An 18,453-nucleotide genomic window follows, 5' to 3' on the forward strand; every position below is an offset into this window, starting at 1 on the left:
AACTCCAGTGTCGGTTCCAGCCCCTGAGTCCCCTTCAGTGTAGGATCCAGCCACTGAGTCCCCTCCAGTATCGGCTCAAGCCCCTGAGTCCCCTCCAGTGTCTGCTCAAATCCCTGGGTCCCCTCCAATGTGGGCTCAAGCCCCTGAGTCCCCTGCAGTGTAGGATCCAGCCACTGAGTCCCCTCCAGTGTCGGCTCAAGCCCCTGAGTTCCCTCCAGTGTTGGCTCAAGCCCCTGAGTCCCCTCTAGATGCCGGCTGTCATCATTTTTATAAGGAACAGTCAAGACATCAGCAAGAAGGGTGGAAATAAATAAAGTCGAGGCATGGCTATGTGTAAAAGCTGCGTGCACCGCCCTTAGCAAGGACATTGACTGGCAAAATTTGTGTTGTTGTCATGATTCACCTGCGACCTCTGCACTACATTTCCAATGATCCTGAGTCCCCTCCAGTGTCAGCTCCAGCCCCTGAGTCCCCTCCTGTGTCGACTCAAGCCCCTGAGTCCCCTTCAGTGTCTGCTCAAGCCCCTGAGTCCCCTCCAGTGTAGGATCCAGCCACTGAGCCCCCTCCAGTGTTGGCTCAAGCCCCTGAGTCCCCTCTAGATGCCGGCTGTCATCATTTTTATAAGGAACAGTCAAGACATCAGCAAGAAGGGTGGAAATAAATAAAGTCGAGGCATGGCTATGTGTAAAAGCTGCATGCACCGCCCTTAGCGATGACATTGACTCGCAAAATTAGTGAAAATTGTGCAAATGGGAGCAAAGATTCATATTGTTGTCACGATTCACCTGCCACCTCTGCACTACATTTCCAATGATCCTGAGTCCCCTCCAGTGTCGGCTCCAGCCCCTGAGTCCCCTCCTGTGTCGGCTCAGGCTCCTGAGTCCCCTCCAGTGTCGGCTCAAGCCCCTGAGTCCCCTCCAGTGTCGGCTCAAGCCCCTGAGTCCCCTCTAGATGCCGGCTCAAGCCCCTGAGTCCCTTCCAGTGTTGGCTCAAGCCCCTGAGTCCCCTCCAGTATAGGATCCAGCCACTGAATCTCCTCCAGTGTCGGCTCAAGCCCTTATTATCATACATTTTCTTCAGTCGGCATTCCTCCTTCTCTAACTTGGCCAGTTTCATCAAGATCTCTCCTTGCAAGGGCAACTCCTCCTTCTTGAACTGCACTATGTCCTCTATTTTTGCACTTTTTTTTGCCCACTGACATTCTTTCACCATCCTCATACACCAATATTCCCATATTTTGTGCAATCTCATCCAAGCCATTTGATATTTTCTTGTTGATGTTTCCACAACCCATGTTTAAGTGCATGAACTGCACTGTACTGCTGTGAATTGCTGAGCAGTTTATTCAGAATGTCTGATTTGTAAATGTTGCAGCTACCAAAGTCTCACAAAAGACACAAAAGTAGGTCTGAGACAACAATCCTTTCTTCGACAAATCCACTTGGATCTGACAGGGAGTCTGACATGGCAGATCTGGAAGGGACTGGACAGGTACATCTGTCACACTTTTCTTGTTGATCTGCAGCACTGTGTGTAGAGTGAGTTTCTTAATGTTGTATTATTTTTTAAACGCACATTTTTGTGTTTCCTCAAAATGAGAACATGAAAATGAAAATGTGTTACATTTGCCACCTCTTGTCCAATCAGAGTCTGCTTAATTTTAAGAGCAATTCGGAAAATGGAAAAGCCTACTTTTGTCTATATTCTGACTGCACATTTGTAATATGCATCTACACTGATCAGCTGTTCAGTTTTTACACCAAAAAAAAAATGACAGGGATTTAATGTGTTAATTTTAATGTAATTAATTCTGATGAAAATAACAATCATAATGCTCCTTACTTAATAAATGCTCCTAGACTAAATAAAGAAAGGAGCTGAATGAAGTCTTTGTGAGTCCTCAGTCAACTCACCAAATCAACCTATCCGAGAGCAGGCATCACAGAATAGGAACACCCAGGGGTATTTTTCTAATTTGTTCCACTTAAACTGAGAAAAGTATTCTTAGACTATGAAAGTTAGAATGTGTTCCAAAGATGGTTTGTTTTTTCCAAAGAAAGTTCAGTGACATTCACTAATAATTCAAAAAAATTTAAGTTTGATAATATTGCTATTTCATTCTGCTTAAGTAGGCCAGTCAGAATGTCAATATTGGAAACATAAAATGAAATTTTGTAGTCCTGATGCAAATTTTTCTCACACAGTATAAATAGGTTTTTAGGCTACATGAAAATAACGATGATTTTGTATTTTGCGTCCCACTCAAGAAGATCATGTAAAAAAAAGAAAAAGTCATGTCATGACAACATAACTGTAGCCTACCATTAGTTTTTTTTATATATATAATTTAAGTTGAAATGACTTGTACAGTCATTTTGATTTAACTGAAATAGGTAGATGTTTTTAAGAGTATATTATATATTGTAATTACTAATTAGGCTTTAAATTGTAATACATTTCCTGAACTTCGTCGACGGAAACAGCTGACGGACTGATCCATTGTCATAGAGGGGTGCCTTTGTGACAAGAATGGTATTTTTATTCAGACATACAACAAACCTGATACCTTTTTTTATTATAATAGGAATAAGTGAACAAATGAGTTTTCTTATAAAAAAAATGTATATAGTAACTTGAACTTGTCCAAAGGCAGTATGTCATGATCACATCGATGTGTCATCAGATGGTTCAGTCCGAGGATGGCCGCTGCTGTCGGTGTAAATAAACAGGCGTCGATGGAGCCGTGTGCACGACACGGCCGCGGAAACACTTCAAATGCGGTGAAGGTACGACATACATGACATAAATAACTACTACACTAGATGTTTAGCTTATAAAAATCATGAGAGGGATTTTTTCTTTGGTCCCGGTGGAGTTCAGTGAGATTCTGCAGGGCGTTAGCACGCTAATGATAGCATCATTCAATCCTGTCACTGCGGTTTTTATATTAAACACACTGTTGCACACTCATGTAAAAGCTCGATTAAAAACAAGTCGTTGTGAAATAGGTTGTTATATTTATAAATATACAGTTATGACAGCAGTAGTTGCTGGCTAGATAAATGACTAACCGGTCAGAACACTAGAAAGGGCACTGTGCCTCAAAATACTAAAATTAAAGGGTAATTTGAGAAATTATGGAGATATAGTTATGGATGTTTACATGGTTTGTACTCAAAGCTTATTCTTATATTTACATAGAATGTCTATGCATGGTAATATTTAATTTTATTGACATATAATATAGTAATTAACGTTACTGCTTCTAAAAATTAAATTAAACATTAAATTATACACACACACATATAAGCAGTATATATGTATGTATGTATGTGTGTGTGTGTGTGTGTGTGTGTGTGTGTGTGTATAAACGCTAACATTTGTCAATCACAAATGTAAATCATGTGTATGCCTGTGATTGTGAAGGTGTTGGAGTGTGGTGTGTGCGAGGATGTGTTTTCTCTACAGGGGGACAAGGTCCCGCGTCTGCTGCTGTGCGGACACACGGTGTGTCACGACTGCTTGACCCGTCTGCCTCTCCACGGCAGGGCAGTCCGCTGTCCCTTCGACAGACAGGTCACCGAGCTGGGTGAGCTTAACACTGCCGTTCTGTTCTTTATAATAACAGTATAATTCTATATTTAGACTTTATGTAGTAGAAATAAACATTTTCTCACTGTGCTCTGCAGGAGACTCGGGTGTGTGGGGCCTGAAGAAGAACTTTGCCCTGCTAGAATTGCTTGAACGGCTACAGAATGGGGCATCCAATCAGTCAGGCATGTCAGAGGATTCACTTCGGGAGATGGGCGAGGTTCGAAATATGCGATTTCAGTTTTTAATCGTGTATTTATATTAACAATAAATAATAATTTATATAATAATCATTATGATTAATCTTTATTTTTATGATTATTACAGCTAAAATATATAATATTTTTGTCTTAAGAATATTTTTATCATTTTATTGAACACTTTTATATTGTTGCTGACTCATTTTTATCAAAGCAATAAATTAGGCTGTGTGATACAGTGATTTTATTGTGAATTTTTGCCATGTCTCCATTAGTGCGTAATCCGCTGTGATGAGGATGAGACTCACACTGCTTCCATGTACTGCACGGTGTGTGCCACGCACCTGTGTGCCGAGTGCTCCCAGCTCACACACTCCACCCGGACGCTGGCCAAGCACCGGCGTGTGCCCCTGGCAGACAAGCCCCATGAGAAGATGCTCTGCCCGCAGCACCAGGTGCACGCCATCGAGTTCGTGTGCCTGGAAGACGGCTGCCAGCCTGGGCCGCTCATGTGCTGCGTGTGCAAGGAGTACGGAAAGCACCAAGGGCATAAGGTGCAGAAATACAATGCAACTCAGTTCAAAACCACTTGTTAATCTTTAGCATAGAATTTGGCTTGGATTGATTCTCTTTCGATCCCATATCGATTCTTGTACATTTTCTCATTTCTTCAAAGTTTTCGGAATGTTACAACAATGCTTGTTTTGTTTTTTAGATGCATTGTTTAAAAGTCATTTGGATGCAACTGAATTTAAATATTCAAGAAATATCTTAATATTTCACTTTAAAATAATTAATAATTTGTTTTGCTGTTGCTTCTGGTGCAATAAAAAGTCTGAAGCAGGGTTATCATCAATAACTAAAACAAACTAAAACCATTAAAAACATGTTACTTAAAATAAAATAAACATTAACTAAAATGAAAATAAAATGTACAGAAAATGATTTCATGTACTTGCCAAGGCAACATTTGAAGTACTAAAATAACTGAAATTAAAATAAAAAAACTAATAAAAATGGTATAGACAATTTTTTTTAAACTCCCCCAAAAAATCACTAATCTTTACCTAAAATTAAAATGCAATTTTAAATATAAAAAATGTCAGCTTTCATGTAGTTTTTTTTTTTTTTACTTGCCTAAGATTCATTACGAGTTATGTAATCGATTTGCTGTTCACTGTATTGAATCAAATTGAATTGTTCTCAGTTTACTTGTCAAATACAAAATTTATAAATATAGAATCAAATCAATTTGCTGTCAACAAAACAATTGTGGGACCCTGTGGGAGTTTCCTTTGCAGAATCTGCAGAATGGGAGATCTGCAACAAATAATGTATAGCAAAAATGTTAATGAATCCATCAAACAAAGCATGGATTAAAAAGGATGTTGTGTATTGTAAGAATTATTATTGGATCATTCAAATATTTCTGGGTAATTTTAAAAATGTATATTTTGTTCCTGTTTTCAGTCACTTGTTCCCTGATCTCTTTTCATGAAAATGTTTTACCAGCATGCTGTACTAGAGGGTGAAGCCAACCAGATTCGAGGGTCCATCCTGGATATGGCACACTGCATCCGTACGTTCACAGAGGAAGTGTCGGAGTACTCCAGGAAACTAGTGGGCATTGTGCAGCAGATTGAAGGAGGAGAGCAGATCGTGGAGGACAGCATGGGCATGGCCCACACTGAACATGTATGAGCGTGTTTTGGGGTGATTGTAATCGCCTAAAGCATTTGCATCTGTGTAAGATTCTTGGTTTCTGCTCAGGTTCCAGGAACAGCGGAGAGCGCCCGGTCTTGCGTACGTGCCTACTTTGCCGACCTACACGAGACCCTGTGTCGTCAAGAGGAGATGGCTCTGAGTGTGGTGGACGCGCACGTGCGAGAGAGGCTGATCTGGCTTCGACAGCAGCAGGAGGACATGACCATCCTGCTGTCACAGGTGTCCACTGCCTGCCTGCACTGCGAGAAAACACTGCAGCAGGTACACATTCCGTCACATCACACACACACACTCCGTCACATCACACACACACACACTCCGTCACGTCATACACTCAGCTGGATCAGAAGCAGGTCAGGAATTTCAGTTGGTTTGTTGTCTTTTTAGGATGATTGCAGGGTGGTTTTGTCGAAACAGGAGATCAACCGACTACTAGAGACACTGCAGAAACAGCAGCAGCAGTTTACAGAGCTGGCCGACCACATTCAGCTGGATGCAGGCATCCCTGTGACTTTCACTAAGGTACTTTACATTGCCTTGTTTGCACAGTATGGACACAGCAACGGATGAGATATGACTTTTATAAAAACATAAAATTCAAGAGTTAGTTCACCCCAAAATGACATTTATGTTATTAATTGCTCACCCTCATGTTGTTCCAAACCCGTAAGACCTTCGTTCAGCTTCGGAACACAAATTAAGATATTTTTGATGACATCCGAGAGCTTTCTGACCCCTCCATAGGCCGCAATGCAACAACCACTTTCAAGGCCCAGAAAGGTAAAAAAGACATCGTTAAAATAGTCCATCTGACTACAGTCGTTCAACTTGATATTATGAAGCGACGAGAATACTTTTTTTGCGCAAAACCCTCTAAAAATAGCGACTTTATTCAACAACCTCTTCTCTTCCACATCATTCTTCTACGCTGTTGATGTTGTGTAAACAGTGCAGGGCTTCTGGATCCACGTCAGAACGTCGCTTCACTATTGGCCAACGCTGTTCACGTGAGCACCACGACACGTGTGTGATGCTGACGCAGGAGCTAGCCAATAGTGAGGTGGTGTTCTGATGTAGAACCAGGACGCGCGACACGGTTTACACTACGTCAACAGCGTAGAAGAATGACGTGGAAGGTCAATGACGACATGATAAATATCGGTGAGTTATTAATGACAGACATTTTTTTGGTGAACTAACCCTTTAACATTTAACACGTACGAATAAACGCAAAGTTTGTGATCTTTGAGTTAATTTAAGAGGTCACGCCGTGATGTATCGATCTTCTATTGGTCACACATCTCCACTCCATATGGGAGTAAACATTCATTCTCAAATCAGAGTTCACCAAACTTGAGCTTTGGTGCACGGCAAACTTTCCATGAGTTTGCATATCCAGTCTCTTGCATTTGCATGCGTATGAATGGAAGTCAGTGTAGTGTGACCGTCCCTTTCGTCAAACAAACAGATGCCTTCACCAGTGTACTGCACATTGATCAAACATTGTAATGCAGTGTTATATGTTTATCTTTGGCTTATGGGGCTTAAACGGCCACTAATGCCCATTGTCTGCGTGCAAAATGATATGGCTAGAGTTTAAACTTCATAATTCCGTACGAATGTCAAGGATTTGTTGGAAGAATTCTGTGCCAAGGTCAGACCTCTTGTTGGGCCTAATGCATAATACCATGGTGTTTTACATGCACAATGGTCACAGCACGTCATCAGTATGCAAATAAACCGTTTCCATCATCTTAAAGGAATAGTTCACTTCAAAATGAAGATTCTGTCATCATTTACTCAACCTCAAGTTGTTCTAAACCTGCATGAGTTTCTTTCTTCTGCTGAACACAAAAGAAGATATTTTGAAGAATGTCAATAACAAAACAGTTGATGGACCCCATTGACTTCCATAGTATTTTTTTTCTTAGTATAGAAAAAGTCAATGGGGTCCATCAACTGTTTTGTTATTGACATTCTTCAAAATATCTTCTTTTGTGCGCCAGAACTTTCATTTTGAGGTGTTTAACCCCCCACTCAAGTGTTAAGTGTTTTTGTGTTTAATTCAACAAACACAAAACTCAAGATAATCTGCATCTAGTGCATTACATTTCTGTCTTAATTGATTCTGAGAATTTATATGCATTAATTTTATTTTCAAAATGTGCATCAAAAATAGTTGGATGGAAAACCCTGACTGATATATGATTTTATGACATTTTCCAGCATGAACTAACTTTGTCTTGTCTGGTTGTGTGTTATTAGCGTGCTAAGAAAGGAACTGCTGTACTTGAGCTGAGTTTTGTGTAGTGATGATGTGTTTGATATCCGTATTAAACAGATGTGTCCGTCTTTTTTTCCAGGACAACCGTGTGCACATTGGTCCAAAGATGGAGATCCGGGTTGTGACTTTGGGCTTAGATGGAGCTGGCAAAACTACTATTCTCTTCAAACTGAAGCAAGATGAGTTTATGCAGCCCATACCGACCATAGGTATCCTTGTGCAACGGAAATACATGTACAGAAATGCAAACATGCAACGGTGTTTAGATAATAAAATACTCTATTTCTGTTTTAGGTTTTAATGTCGAAACTGTTGAATACAAAAACCTGAAATTCACCATTTGGGATGTGGGTGGCAAGCATAAACTCCGCCCACTCTGGAAACACTACTATCTGAACACACAAGGTAACGCACAGAGTTAATAATTCACTTCACTGTGGCTTTGTTCATAATGAAATTCACACAATCACATTTCTTGCTCATTAATGAGTGTGTCTGACTGAAGCTGGTCATTTGTTCTGTCTCCCAGCGGTGGTGTTTGTGATTGACAGCTGTCACCGAGACCGGCTGATGGAGTCTCACAGTGAACTGGCCAAACTGCTGACCGAGAAAGAGCTCAGAGATGCTCTGCTGCTCATCTTCGCCAACAAACAGGTGAGAGATGTGAACAAATGAACATGACATTATTTTTATTTTTTATTTTTGTAGTTACAAATAATAAATGCACTTTTGTATTGGGGGGTTACACTTTATAGGCTTTAACCCTGCTAGAGTTTTTTTTAAAAATCGCCAGCCAATGCCAGTGTTTTTGATAATTTTCACAAAAATGTCACGGCCCCCGGAATATTTTATTGTATGAATCTGAACATTTAAAAACATTTTGAAGAAAAAGCGGCGAAAATTGCTTGTTTTTTCAATGACGATGTGCATAAACAATGCCTTTATCGCTAGTTTTATTGGAGATTCTCTACTCCTCCGCTGTGAACTCTTGACCAAGACTCTTTGACGTGTGTCTCTGCAGGACGTCCCCGGCGCGGTGTCCGTGGAGGAGATGACGGAGCTCCTGAGCTTACACAAACTGTGCTGCGGGCGCAGCTGGCACATTCAGGGCTGTGACGCCCGCAGTGGCATGGGGCTTCACGAGGGCCTGGACTGGCTCTCACGCCAGCTGGTGGCCGCAGGAGTTCTGGATGTGGCCTGAGGGACGCTTACCCACTCTCAATAGACTTGTGACTTACAACTCAAGCCTGTCCGTGTCATTTGCACAGTCACCCTGCTCATGTTTTACCCATGTCATACCATCATACATTAGTAGACTTGCTGCTGTGTGCGCTTGTGGTTCAATGGTGTTCATAAATGGAGCTCATATAGGACTCCAGGTTAAATACAAGGCAACATCCTGCTGGTTATCACCTAACATGATTTCAAGTGAGTTGAAATTGTGTTGTAAACAAACATATATTTGCAGATGCTGTCCATAAAGTTGATTAACATGAACTATTCCTTTCAGAAGTTAACGAACATGACTAACTAAACTTACTGTCCCTTCTGTTAAAACATAGAAATTAACATCTGGTTTATGATGCTTGCCTTTTCAAGGTCAGTTTGCTCATTCGCCTAACAGTAACTAATGCCTGGAGAAATTTCTAGATGTGCTTGAGCAAAATATACTGGTCATTTTTGTACAGACACCCATATAAAATCCCTGTAGGATCATGTGTGCAAACAGCACAAGGTTTATATAGATCTATTAAATGTTTTAATCGTAGGTAAAGCCCGGTTAGATAAGGATGAAACGAGGCTCCATCACCAGATTCATGGTTACTGCAATGTGAAGTGCCTGTTGTGTCAGATTAACCATAGTTACTGAAATCATTGGACAGGTCATGTGATCAAATCCATTGCCATTGATCAAATGTTACATGCAAGTAATTGGGTGAATTTCACAAAACATGTCAACAGCATGTATGGGTCATGCTTCCATTTAATATATAAAATGTATTTCTTATTCTAGGAACATTGAGTTTGCATTATAGCATTGTTCATTACAATCAAGCACATTCTACCCTTATATTCTCATTACTGTAATATAATGTGAAATTGTTTTAGACAAATTAGTATTTAGACATGGTAGTATTGCCTTTATGGATATTTATTAAAATTAAAATCATCGCTGGGATTGAAACACATCTGTAAGGAGTATAATGTGCTTAATTGTTATGAAAATGTCAATGTTAAAAATTCTGAATGGTAGAAATATATTTTTTTGTAATGCAAAATTAACATTTTGATTTTGGGGGTAAAATGTGACCCACACATGCTTTGTTGTTGTGAGATTCACCTAAAGGCATACCATTATTCTTAGCATCTCCAGCTTTTTTTAAATGGCTGTTGTGAGTTTTTTGGGGCTTTAAATGAGCCTGTAAATATTTATTGAAATGTCCTTTGTCCATAAATGGTCTTATGACTGATGCATGGGTGTAGGTGGATTTTCACCATGTATGAAGAGATGGATGTGTTTGTGGCAAAAAACAATGTTACTGATTATTTATATTTTAAAGGAGAATTGTAGTTGTCATGAAAAAAAAAAATGGAAAAAAAAGTATAAACCTGCTTCCAGTTCATCAGTCCACTGCTTATTAATATCTGGCATATCTTGATTTGTTGGAACAAGTATTTCTTAGCATTTTAAAAGCAAAAACATTACATTTCCATTCATTGATATACTTCATGCATAACGCAACTGTGGCCGTATGTAATCGCTCCATTACTTGACATTATCTGCATTAGTTTGGTTTAGGAACCATCCTTTGTTTCGAAACATTGATCCTCATTGCCATGTAACGTTAAATAACTGTACTTAGATAAAAAGCATGTGTGAAGACTTTCCCTGTCCCCTATTGCAGGAGGATCTGAAGTTATTGTTAATGTGAGTTTTGAAGCCTCTCGAGAAGCACACTGCTCACCCACATTTGTTGTTGATTTGACCACAGCTTTTTGTATAACCATTCATAATGTTACGCTATTAAAAACAAAGCTGAATGATGCATCACTAATGAAAATTAGTATTATTAAAAAAGGGTACTTTATTTTACAAAATCAGAAGAGTAGAGCTGAGACCGCACATCTATTTGACAGTGATGTTTATGATGCTGATGTCTTCGTATGGCTTGTCGGTTTTGGGGTTGACTTTTAAGTTGGAGATCCGCTGGACCACCTCCATACCTTTAGTGGTCCTCCCAAAGACTGTGTGCTTGTTATCCAGCCAGGGCTAATCGAAGAGAGAATGAGAAAATTCATTGAATTAATAACAAGGCAAACTGGCAGCTCAAAATGAATGACTTGAGATGATTTTCCCCTCATTGTAACTGACATGACATTCAAGAAGTGACAGCAGTGTGACGTTTATGACTACATCGACTTAATTGAATAATTAGGGTTGGGAAATGTATCCGAAATCTTGAGGTTTCATTAAAAAAAAGATAACCCAAACAACCCAAAAATGGGTTATAATGTATAATAATAATAAATAATGTATAATATATAAAAAAACCGAATCTGATGGTCTTACAGTTGGGACGACAGTGATGAAAAACTGCGACCCATTGGTCCCCGGGCCTGCGTTGGCCATGCTGAGGGTGTAGGGTCTGTCGTGCCTCAGTGTGGCATGAAACTCGTCCTCAAACTCTCCACCCCAGATGCTTTCTCCACCCATCCCTGTGCCCGTCGGGTCTCCGGTCTGGATCATGAAGCCCTGCACACACACACGAGAAGCCACTCGCATCCACAGATCCTTAGGCACACATCTAAACACTCGACAGGTGCTCATACCTTGATGACACGATGGAATATGTGGCCGTTGTAATAACTGTTCCTGCTGTGGACGCAGAAGTTCTCCACTGTTTTGGGGCACCTGAGAAGAAAAAATAAACAATTAACGTGCTGCCGTCTCAGACCAAACTGCTGTCAAATGACAAACACGTACTCCACAGGAAAGAGTTTGATGTGAATGTCGCCCATTGTGGTGTGAATGATGGCGCTGTCCGACACTCTTTTCGGCCCTTCTGCCTGTGTGGCTGCCATCACTTCCTCTTTAGACGGCTTCTCATTAAAGACATCACGGTCAGAATCGGCACTCTTGGTGTCCTCCGGCTCTCTCTTTGTAAACTGTTCAAAAACAAAATACAGTATTAAGAGTCTAGTGTCAGATTCTTCTGGACACCAATGGAAAGGGCTTTTCACACTGCGCTTAACACCGGGTTATCATCGTTCCAAACCCCTAAATGTCAAATGGTGATGGAAAACACATCAGTTGGAGTGAAGAATAGGCCGTTTAATTCTTAACCTTATAGTCTGAAAAGTCCATTCAGGATAAACTTGATAGTACAGTCATAATATATAATCCGAGGATGCCTTTACGTAAATACGCAAGTAGGCGCTGCGTTCGTCCAATCAATGACACTGACACAAATATGCAAATAAGGATGTTAACCCAGGGTTTAGTAACTAAAGGGAATTTGCGAATGGTCAATTACAAGATAACCCAGGATTCAGTTTACCCGGGGTTTAGAAAGAACCAGAGTTAACTTGGTGGAAAGCCCTATACAGAAATCACTACAGTAACCTAAAATAAATGATTATAGTAACATATACAGAAAGCAAAGCTTCAGGATAGCGTATGTGTAAATGCTATGGGTTTTTGTAATGGCACCATGTAGAAGCGGTTCTTCTTGAAGGCGGTGCAGAAGATGGTGGGGTCTGGGTTGGAGCTCTGCAGCGCTGGATTGTCGGAGGCCTTCATCTCAATGGTTGGTGCCGCATGCATGGCCTTGGCCACTCCCTGAAACAGACTCAACTGCGCCACACGAATGTTCTCCAGTTTGCCCAGGATCCGCACACACCTTGACAGAGAAAACAGTTCATAGACACAGGATAAAAAGACTTTCGGAATGGCTCATGTATTGATTTGATTTAGCCCAATGCTGTAATCTTAGCTTAAGTTTTCAAAAATTAATATCACATGAAATCTTAACAACCCATTATGCTTCTGTAAGGTGACAAATTTCAGAATGAAGCAAGATATTTTGGTCAATGATAAATAGGAGCATTGTGATGACGGGTGCTAAGATGACGTCATCACTGCCGAAGTCTTTACAATCTGTTTATGGGCTTATGTATCTTTATTTGTTATTTATGGTTTTGTGTTTCTTTTGACTATGGTGCAGTCCCTTAGGTTCATTATTACATAACATTAATTTACAATAAGTTTAAGACATGCTGTTTGGGTTGGTTGCAGATAGGTGCACATATCAGCGGTCATCACAACATGTTATGTCTATTATAGTTTTCCTTTGTTTGTTCTCATTAACCACACAGAGACAAGTTGTAATTATGCATTTTTGTTATTTATTATTTCAAATCTGTATTTATCTCCACATTGCAAACAGTGACCCCACATGTTGTCTACTCACCATTTCCTGTTCCTGTGACTCCTCAAAGGAGGGGGCGGGACTACAGTTTCCCTTTTTCTTGTGTTGGGTTAAACCATTTCTATTAATAGGGAAGGGAACTTAACCTTTGTTTATGTAGGTATGGAGAAATGTCTTCTGGTGTCTACAATTAGTTTAAATATCTGAATGAGTTTATTTTAATTGTTTTTGGAAGTTAAATGGTCATATGTTTCGGCTACAAAGGTTTTTGGTATTGTTGCCCCTGCAGTTGGTACGGTCTTGAGTGTAATGAGCCTGTCCTAGGCTATATAAGACAGTCTAAACTGAACCTGAGGATGGTAAAGAGGGGGTCATATTGCTGAATGTATTCATGAAGATTTTGCTGCCTGTAGCAATTTGTTTTTCTTTGTTTGTTGATACATCAAAGTTTGCACTGAGTTAAGTGTATGTTTATTTTGGTTTAATTTTGTAATTTTTTCTTTTGCCATAACACTGTGAATATATTCACCCCTACTTCTTCACTGGCATGAAATAAAAATCGTTGGATGATATCTGAGTCCTGAGCCTATCTATCACCTCCCCTTGATCTCCACGGGACACGTTATGACAAGCATCCAAGACCATAATTATTTTTTTATTTTTTTAAATGTAGTTGAATAAGCAAGCCAAGTTATTAATAACATTTTCTAAAAACTCAAAAAAATTAAAAGGTTCTTATTGTTAGGGTTGGGAATCGAAAATAAATTCCAATTCTGAAATCGTATACTTAATAAAATTGATTTTATTGTAAGGTGGTTTTAAACCATTCAAGAGAACTCATTTGGGCACTCATGCAGTGTTTCCTGTGCTGGGCACATCCAGAGCGCATCCAGAGCGCACGCACAATAAGCCACCTCTCATATAGTGTGTGATACTGAATCGAGTTCTCTTTTGTTTCTTGCGCTTGAACGGACAAATATACACAAAATGATGTCTAAGTATCCTCGTAAACACAGTCGGTTTATGTCTAAAATGAACGTAAACTGTTAAAATGTATGTGTAACAGTATATTGTATCTGTGCATTAGGTCTTAAAGTGACAGCAGCCTGATATTCCTGCAGCACTCTGTAATTAACGGTAATCAAAGAACAAATGAAGAAAAATATCACTCACTGATCTTGACTGAAATTCTTTTTTTTGTAACTTTAATAAAGGATTAATCTATATTTTATTTATAAAAAGAAAACTATGCAGTGTTATTTTAGATTTGATTTTACTTATTGTATTACTGACTGTATACTGGTGTATACTTAATGTTTGACATTTATATTAGTTAGTCTAGTTTATTAGTTAGTTGTTCTTTAGGCTGCTAATTATTCTTCACAGTATTCAGCAGCGACAGAATGATTTGCAAAAAGACAGAATAAATATATTTGATATCTAAATGTTTGACTTTTTTATTTATTACCATATTTGAATCAAAACAATGCCCAACCCTACTCATCATCCATGGAACCTTTCCATTGCACATAAGGTTCTTTATATTATTTTAAATGTTCTTCACACTAAGAAAAAAAAAAGTTCTTATATTGCATTGCTGCAAAAAAAAAGTGTTGAACAATCCTGATTTAATATTATATTTAAAAAAAAAGCTTTAAAATGTTTTTCAACATAAAAACAATTTACAAATATTAAATTATTTATTCATAAATATCATTCAGGTTTTGATGAGTTGCACAACATGACAATTCACAATTGCCATATAATTAAGTCAAGCTGATATTTTAAGAGATTGATCTTGACACACAGAGTCATCCGGAGTCCTCACTACGATATCATTTCTATATGCTAAAATATTTTAAAACTGATGATAATTATACTAATGCCAAACTACTTAAGCTTTTCTTTTGAAGGACTTCTTCGTGATATCTGAAAAGTTGTGCCCTTAAATTAATTTTGATTCAGAAATGGCAAATATGCTCATCATAGAAGAAATGCATTTGATAGTGTGCAGTGTATTCTCTACCTGTTAGTCTCCACGTTTATGACTTTAATGCCCAGCATGGTGCCGTAGAGCACAAAGTGTCCGGTCTCATCGAAGATGACGTTGGTCAGTCGGATGCCGTCCACCTTCTCCAGCTCTCGCTCCACCGCCATTCTGCGGCCAAACTCCATATCGGGCAACTGCTGCCTCATCTGCTGGAGCTCCGTGAACATCTGCCATCGCACAGACACCACACACTCTTACTCAGACTCTTCCAGTGTGCATTTGTAAACCCTTGAAATCTGTGATTATATAATTATTAGAATTATCAAACACTAACTTACGGTTAATGATTCGTCAAAGACTCTCATCAGCTTCCCAGTGAGGAAACGGAAAATCCTCACTTTGCGGTCAACGGCGATGGTGGCCATTTTCTTGCCGTCTTGAGAGAACATCAGGCTGGTGGGATACGTCCTGCATTTGGCAAACTCGTACAAGTCCGTGTCAGTCTTGAACTCCCACTCCACCTGCCGTGGGAATTTGAAATCGCTCGGAAGGCCCGTCCAGTATTCCAACATTCCCGCTTTATCAGCCGACACTATGACGCGATATTTTGGATTCAGGCGGATCTGAGACAGTGGAGCGTTGTGCATCTTTTCAAACTTGTGCAGGGGTTGATTACTTCCACGCCCGTCGTATACAAAAATCTTCCCGGTGGATTTCTCAGAGCAGGCTACGGTGGAGATGGCATCGCCCGGATTATAGATCCACTCGCACTGGCCTGGATGGAAGCTGAAAAATACATTTTTAAAAAATCTCTTAACTCTCTGGTGGTCTTTGGTCAATTTAAACTGAAATACAAAAATTACGTTTTGAATTTTTTACTTCATTGGAATGATATGATTTTTTTTTTTGTAGAAATTGCTATAAATACACAAAAAAATTGTGGTCATGATTCTAAAAGAATAATAGTTTAAAAAAATTGTCACTTGTGAGATTTGGAAATGAATGAGAACGACAAATAATACAGAGAAATTTTTAGGACACAATTTACAAATCAGTAACGAAGTGTGTGTGTGTGTATATATATATGTTTGAGTATATATATATATATATATATATATATATATATATATATATATATATATATATATATATATATAACACACACAAATGATTTACTTTATTTCTTCCACCAAATGACACCGATCCTCCTCTGATACATTGGATTAAATACCTTAGCTATATTTTTTAAACTGTATTATTTGAAAATAATAAGGTTAATATGAAATATTTCTTCTAATAACTATATAAACATGGAACTAGACAATGTTCACATCTAAATTATACATCATTTATTTCTATATCAAATAATGCATAATTTATGAATAGTGAATATTGTCTAGTACTATGAAATTCCCTCAAAATACGACATACTAAAGAATAAACATAAAATACATAAAAAACGAAATATAGTAAAACATTTGTTTTTTTATTAATCACCAATCTTCAGGGTTTTCCATCCCATCACATGATGTAGTTTGAGTTCCTTGCCACTGTCGCCACTAGCTTGCTTAGTTGAGGACTCTTAATATTCAGCAATATCACTGATCTGACTGTACTGACACATTCTCGTATGAGATCTGAACTGAGCCGGATGATGACATCACGGATTCTAAAGTGCTGCTTTATAGATGAAATGAACTAATTTAATAATTGATGATCTTTACAACAGAACTGAATCAACAATGAAATATCTTCAGCTGAACAATGACGCTATTTTCTTTTAGAGCTGCTGTTCAGTCGACATGGACTGTTTGCATCATTGAATCGTTTTCCTATTATCACTGTAAAGCTGCTTTGAAACAATCTGAATTGTATAAATTGCTATATAAATAAAGGTGACTTGACTAAACGAGGAATACCAGAGTGTAAATCTCTCTCTCTCTCTCTCTCACACACACACACACACACACACACACACACGCAAGAGTTTACCCGAGTTTGAGCATGTTGATCATGTCGAAGTTGACGACATCAAAAACTTTCATGGCCTGATCATCACCCACAGAGCAGAAGAGCGCACCCTCCGCACTGACGGAGATACTCTCGATCACACCTACGCACCAGAGGCAAACACAGACAGATTATTTACAGTTTCTGAAGGAGAAAGCCACTACCACAAAGCTAGATGTAAGGTGTGTAGTAACAGACACCAACCCAAGTGGCTGCGGAAGTGCTTGACAAACTCCACTCCCTCATCCTCCTTCTTCTTCCAGAATTTCACATGCCCATCTTGACTTGCTGTTATGATAAAATCTGTTCTAGAATGGTATAAAAATTATAATCAGTATATCTGGAGTCAAATAAATGCACTTGTGTTGATTTACATGTAAGCTCCAGGACTCAGCAATAAAGATGCCAGCTTGACCAGTACCAGTGTTTCTGAATGCATTATTGATGTACTTGAGGTGGCAAGCTGGAGAAAACTTACTTGGAGCAAACAATGTGTGTTATAACATCTCTATGCATGTAACTTCTTTCATACATGGCGGCGGAGGGTAAATTGTCCAGGTACAATCTTTCAAACTCAAGAACTGCAGAAGAAGACATATGCTCCATTAATAAAACATCTCAAAACTGTCAAATGAAACCATTTGGCTGCTATGAAAACACAAGACATACAAGCTGTTATAGAAACGGCTGTCTAGCATAGTTTGTATCTCAAAACTTAATCTAGACATAATACAGGCGACTTTAATGGCCAAAAATGCTGTCTAGGACTCTGTGCGGGCAGCTCACTAGGGTTAGGGACGGTAATAGACGCTTCCGTGTTTTATAAAAGAAGTTCATTTAACGTACCTTTTTTCTTTTTAGTCTGTGTTGCCTCGTTGGGCAGAGGACCGACCCATTCGCCTTCATCTTCCACTAATTTGCGTTTATTTTCAGAACCATCACGGCTCACGTCCGACGCCATTTTCAAATTAAAGTTTATATTTCTTCCTCGATGATGGTTTTAACGTAATAAACGTCTCTCCTCTCACACACTGCCGTCTACAGGAGGGGAGAGTCCTCAGCGTTACGGCGGCCCTCAAAGGCAGGTTTAGACTGTAAGACTGTAAAATGTTACTACTACTCCTAAACATGTTGTTAAATGACTGTCTCTTTATTTGAGTTTTACTAATTTAATATTGTGTATACATTTGCAAGGGTGTTTCCGGTTTTAAAAACATTTTATTT

At 39.0% G+C, this 18,453-nt stretch overlaps 2 protein-coding genes across 2 annotated transcripts; one reads left to right on the forward strand and one right to left on the reverse strand.

Moving 5' to 3' along the window:
* Positions 1–2,628: 2,628 nt before the first annotated feature.
* On the forward strand, positions 2,629–10,847 carry trim23 (tripartite motif containing 23). The gene is made up of 11 exons (XM_082157414.1): positions 2,629–2,786; positions 3,427–3,589; positions 3,690–3,811; positions 4,067–4,345; positions 5,304–5,486; positions 5,562–5,777; positions 5,904–6,038; positions 7,880–8,009; positions 8,095–8,205; positions 8,330–8,454; positions 8,822–10,847. Exons 1-11 carry the CDS (start codon positions 2,700–2,702, stop codon positions 8,999–9,001), a joined length of 1,731 nt encoding a protein of 576 aa, XP_082013540.1. The 5' UTR covers positions 2,629–2,699; the 3' UTR covers positions 9,002–10,847.
* A 19-nt stretch (positions 10,848–10,866) lies between these two features.
* Positions 10,867–18,221, reverse strand: ppwd1 (peptidylprolyl isomerase domain and WD repeat containing 1). Its single transcript, XM_082157413.1, has 11 exons — positions 18,076–18,221; positions 17,708–17,810; positions 17,434–17,537; positions 17,212–17,332; positions 15,558–16,005; positions 15,256–15,446; positions 12,512–12,701; positions 11,786–11,967; positions 11,632–11,713; positions 11,372–11,554; positions 10,867–11,071 (listed from the first exon to the last, which is right to left on the reverse strand). Exons 1-11 carry the CDS (start codon positions 18,188–18,190, stop codon positions 10,928–10,930), a joined length of 1,863 nt encoding a protein of 620 aa, XP_082013539.1. The 5' UTR covers positions 18,191–18,221; the 3' UTR covers positions 10,867–10,927.
* Positions 18,222–18,453: the final 232 nt, after the last annotated feature.

This window comes from Leuciscus leuciscus (assembly GCF_965113295.1).
Source record: "Leuciscus leuciscus genome assembly, chromosome: 24".
NCBI lineage: Eukaryota > Metazoa > Chordata > Actinopteri > Cypriniformes > Leuciscidae > Leuciscus > Leuciscus leuciscus.

Bases quoted from the DNA above. Each gene is read 5' to 3' on its own strand.
- trim23 (XM_082157414.1), top strand. From the start codon at position 2,700: ATGGCCGCTGCTGTCGGTGTAAATAAACAGGCGTCGATGGAGCCGTGT. The intron at 2,787-3,426 runs GTACGACATACA...GTGATTGTGAAG, and splicing joins ACACTTCAAATGCGGTGAAG to GTGTTGGAGTGTGGTGTGTG. The intron at 3,590-3,689 runs GTGAGCTTAACA...TGTGCTCTGCAG, and splicing joins CAGACAGGTCACCGAGCTGG to GAGACTCGGGTGTGTGGGGC.
- ppwd1 (XM_082157413.1), bottom strand. From the start codon at position 18,190: ATGGCGTCGGACGTGAGCCGTGATGGTTCTGAAAATAAACGCAAATTA. The intron at 16,006-17,211 runs GTAAACTCTTGC...TGTATTTTTCAG, and splicing joins ATCAACATGCTCAAACTCGG to CTTCCATCCAGGCCAGTGCG. The intron at 11,968-12,511 runs GTGCCATTACAA...GTTTTTGAACAG, and splicing joins AGAAGAACCGCTTCTACATG to TTTACAAAGAGAGAGCCGGA.